The sequence below is a fragment of the Phytophthora sojae genome (assembly GCF_000149755.1).
Source record: "Phytophthora sojae unplaced genomic scaffold PHYSOscaffold_3, whole genome shotgun sequence".
Classification (NCBI taxonomy): domain Eukaryota; phylum Oomycota; class Peronosporomycetes; order Peronosporales; family Peronosporaceae; genus Phytophthora; species Phytophthora sojae.
In genome coordinates, this window is record NW_009258117.1 from 10,528,599 (window position 1) to 10,532,518 (window position 3,920).

The window sequence follows — 3,920 nt, forward strand, 5'->3', positions numbered from 1 at the left end:
CCTTATGCTGCCGCTGCCCGACGGGCCAGCTTGTTATCCTGCGCTGCTTAGCTCGATATGGGCGTCGATAGGCTTGTCGCCGTCAAAAATATGAAAGACACCATTTTTTGTGCTTGATAACGAATTCTGTATTTGAAAAGTAAAGAGTAATTCTCGGCGCTCTTATAAAATGGGTGCAGTGCCAGCTGAACGACTCAGTAGGGTGGAAACTCCTGCTCAGACCAACAGAATGGCCTGCAGGAGCTCAATGTCGTCGTCACTCCACGTCTGCTTGTCGCCCAAGCTCGAGTCGATCGGCGTGTACCCAGCGCTGCGGCTATCGTACATCTCGCTGTACAACCGAGTTGGTAAGTTCTGGTCGCCCAGGGCGCTCTGGAACGAGTACGGAGCGAAGTTGTCGATGCCACTGGGAGACAACTCGTCCTGAAAGCCCGTAGTTCGAGCCAGTGGGGTGGCTTCCATGTTGCTGAAAGACAACACCAGAGGCGATCCGACGCTGCTCTGGTGTTCCTGCACGAAAGCTGCCGACGGTTGAGGCACCCGGATACGCGGCGCGACACCGGCGAATCCAGCCGCCATCATGTCGCCACTGTTGGCGTATGCATGAGCATCGTACTGGAAGCCGAAAGTATTGTGCTGCTGCTGGTTCTCGATGAAGAGCTGCTGGGCCACGGCAATCGAGACCCGCTTCTTGAGCGCTGCGCGGCGCTGCGAACGCTCCCGACGGCGAATCGCGTGCTCCTTCTGATACTTGCGGTCGCTGCGGCGCTGGATCAAGTTCTGCTTGATGCGGTGCTCCTCGCACAGCGAGTGGGCGTCGCCGTTGCGCTTGAGCGTGCGCTCGTTGACGCACTTGCCGGTCTTGTACTGGCACTTGCCGAGGTAGGGGCGCTTGGTGGCCGGCTCGCCGTTGGGGGTCATTTCAGCCTCACGGTGCGACCCGCTGGCGCTTGGAAGGAGCTGGCTGGACTGGGCCAAGGTGGTCATGTCGCTGTGGTTATTGGTCGCCATCGGTTTTGGTAGTGAGCGGGAAGGAGAGGAAATGGTAGTGAGAACCTGTGAAACCCGCGACGACTTAAGGCGCAGGCGGGCGCATGTATGACCAGACGGAAAAAGCCTCTGTCCGCACCACCTCTGACAGAGGTGGTGCGGGACTGCTGCCTCCGGCAGATGGTCGGTGCAATGCAGCAACATTGTGGCTCGCAATTAAGCCAACGGCGTATGTCGTTTGTCGTTTTAAAGCTGATGGTCACAACCGCCGCGGTTCTCTACATGTGGAAGTCGTGGTTGAAATATGCCGATCTCTTCTATTCTAGTGTATCTTGAAGAAGACGTCAAATGTAGAGGCTCTCGCGGATATGCCGATCTATGGAGTCCATAGTATGGACTACTCGTCAATCTGCGCCGTGGAGCTCAAGACACCAGGGGGACCAATCAGCGGGCAGCGCGGCGATAGAGCCAGCTGACCCAGCGGTCTGGCCAATCAGAGAGCGACGGTGAGCACCGAGAGCGCTCTGATTGGCCACGATTGGACGACGTTTCCTCCCTTTGGAGCCTCTCGTTCCTGGTGGCCTGAGCTCCAATGGACGGCGTGCACCTGGCCGACGTGCGTCTATGTTTGGCCGGGCAGCTCGTGGGTGACACCGCGGACCAAGCCGATGTCTGAGTTGCTGCACGCGGCGACGTATTGCGGCGGTTTCTTACCGCCAGCCGGAAGGCGGGGTCTGTGGGGGGTCCACGGTGGCGCTACTTGTGGCTCACCGCGCCGTTTCCCATTAGAAACCAGGCCACGGGTGACACCGTGGACCAAGCTGGCTGTCTGCGTCGCTGCGTGCGGCGGCGTATTGCGGCGGTTTATTACCGTCAGCCGGAAGGCGGGGCCTGTGGGGGGTCCACGGTGGACTACATGTCCACCGCGCCGTTTCCCATTAGAAACCAGTCCACGGGTGACGCCGTGGTCCCAACTGGACGTCGGTGCCTTCATGGCTTGCGTGCGACTCTGGCAGGTCACCAGGTCGTTGGGTGTGCTTCGCGCAGCCCATCCTCAGCACCGTAGTGACGAGCGTGATTCGGCTGAGTGCCAATGTGGCCTGCGCCACACGTAGCAGGCCTGCGACGTGGATGGGAATATCGGTAAAGTTCATGGCGCGGCGGGGCGGAGAAAACGCAGTGGAGAGGCAGCTATACGGAGCGCCTTGGGGGAACAGCAGCGGTGCTGGAGCGCTTCAAGATGGCCTGCAACATATACGGCAGCAAGGAACGCAGATCTGCTTGGACAAGTGCAGTGGAGAGGGATTCGGTTCTCGGAGGGAAGGCGATGCCGTTAGGGGCCCCAGGGACCGTGATCCTAGCCAAGCATGGGGCGTACGGTGAATTATGAGAAGTTCAACGTAGCCCAGACTTCTGAGACTATCGTCCAAGTACCCAGACCCCCGACGACCGAGGAAGTGTTCCGTGCTGCTGAGCAGATGGGTTGGCGCCCTCCAATTCTACAAGCGGGACCACCATCTCCATACCGAGACAACTCCCAAAGAACTCCCTTCTGTGAAAATTACCGCAGTTTTGGACACGACGCTCAGAATTGTTGGCGGGATCTGATCTGTGACCGATGCCATGAAGCTGGACACCCGACATATAAGTGCTCGCGTCGCCCATGTTCCAAGTGCGGAGACTTTCACCGTGAAGGGCTCTGTGCCGATTGGACTGCTTTGAAGGCAGTCCGGGAATTGGCGCGACAAGGAGCGCTGCAAGACTTGCCGACCGAAGTTCTGAAGCAACTGCTGAAAGAACAGCCGGCTAAGTCTGGGACGTCGTTAAACAACTAGGCTCGCTGGGTAGGGCCCAGTGCGTGTCGAGCCTAAGTCCCAAGCGTATTGCGCTCTTGCATTTGTCGGTCCAGAACTTAGGCACCAGATCGGTAACCCACAATGGATGACTGCCATTGCATGTGAAGATGAATCGCTGTTGGAATCGCGCCCGGTTTCTCGAAACTACGTTTTCCGAGGTTCTGCATTTGAAGATGAAGCCCCAGTGGAATTCACGTTGAACCCAGGAGAACGTTACGGGTGGTGGGCAGACCACGACTTGGATAATCCAGATGCAGTGGCATTAGTGCATGGGGCGATCAACAACTATCGGACACACATCATTCTAGATTCCGGCGCAAGCACAACTATATTGAGCCACGCAGGTTGAAGCTTAAGTTGACGTCGCACGCCGGACTCAAGGTGAAAGGTATGGGAGGAGTGATCACGTACGTCCGATCGCGGACTCGAGTGAAGTTAACACTGGGAATGCGTGTGGTATATGTGCTGGACATGCGGGTTGGAAACATTGGAGATGGAGTCGCTTGTCTGCTGGGTATGGATTTCATGAAAGCGGCTGGAGTACGACTGTGCGCGCATGAGCAGTTGGCTAAGCTTCCGAATGAAGAAGACATTCCTCTGGTTGGAGAGAAGGAAGTTCCACGTTACATCTTGGAAGTCCCAATTTGTGTGCGTGAGCCGGTGTATTTGGCTCCTGGTGATTCGATCATTGTTCCGGTGCGGTATGGCCAAGCTGACGCTGACACAGCTGAGGTATGGACTGCCGGAGGGAACCAGTGGGTGACACAAGTGATCTACAGCTCCAGACGGCGGCCTGCTGCAGTTCGTGTGGTCAATATCTCAGAGAAGTGGACCCAGATCATGCAGCACACGGTGGTAGCAGCGTTGATGGAGCCTGGGCAACTGCCACGAGGAGACCGCTTTGTTCAACCGAAGTCGCGTAATTATCGAGAGTGGCAACAAGAGATTTACCAGAACATCCCTTCGCGGGAGTATCGGCGACGGGAGGAGCTGGAAGCACTTGAAGCCGAACGGAATGCCCCACCCGCAGTCCCGCGACCTCAATATGTTTGGCCGACGAAGATTTTGCCACGT

The 3,920-nt window shown here is 57.2% G+C and overlaps 2 protein-coding genes across 2 annotated transcripts; one reads left to right on the forward strand and one right to left on the reverse strand.

The window, feature by feature from the left end:
- Positions 1–216: 216 nt before the first annotated feature.
- On the reverse strand, positions 217–987 carry PHYSODRAFT_496581 (hypothetical protein; the record flags this gene model as incomplete). The annotated part of the gene is made up of 1 exon (XM_009527127.1): positions 217–987. The coding sequence occupies one exon, from the start codon at positions 985–987 to the stop codon at positions 217–219; it is 771 nt and encodes a 256-aa protein (XP_009525422.1).
- A 2,249-nt stretch (positions 988–3,236) lies between these two features.
- On the forward strand, positions 3,237–3,920 carry PHYSODRAFT_492567 (hypothetical protein; the record flags this gene model as incomplete). The annotated part of the gene is made up of 1 exon (XM_009527128.1): positions 3,237–3,920. A coding segment is annotated over one exon (684 nt), but the record flags the coding sequence as incomplete, so codon positions are not given.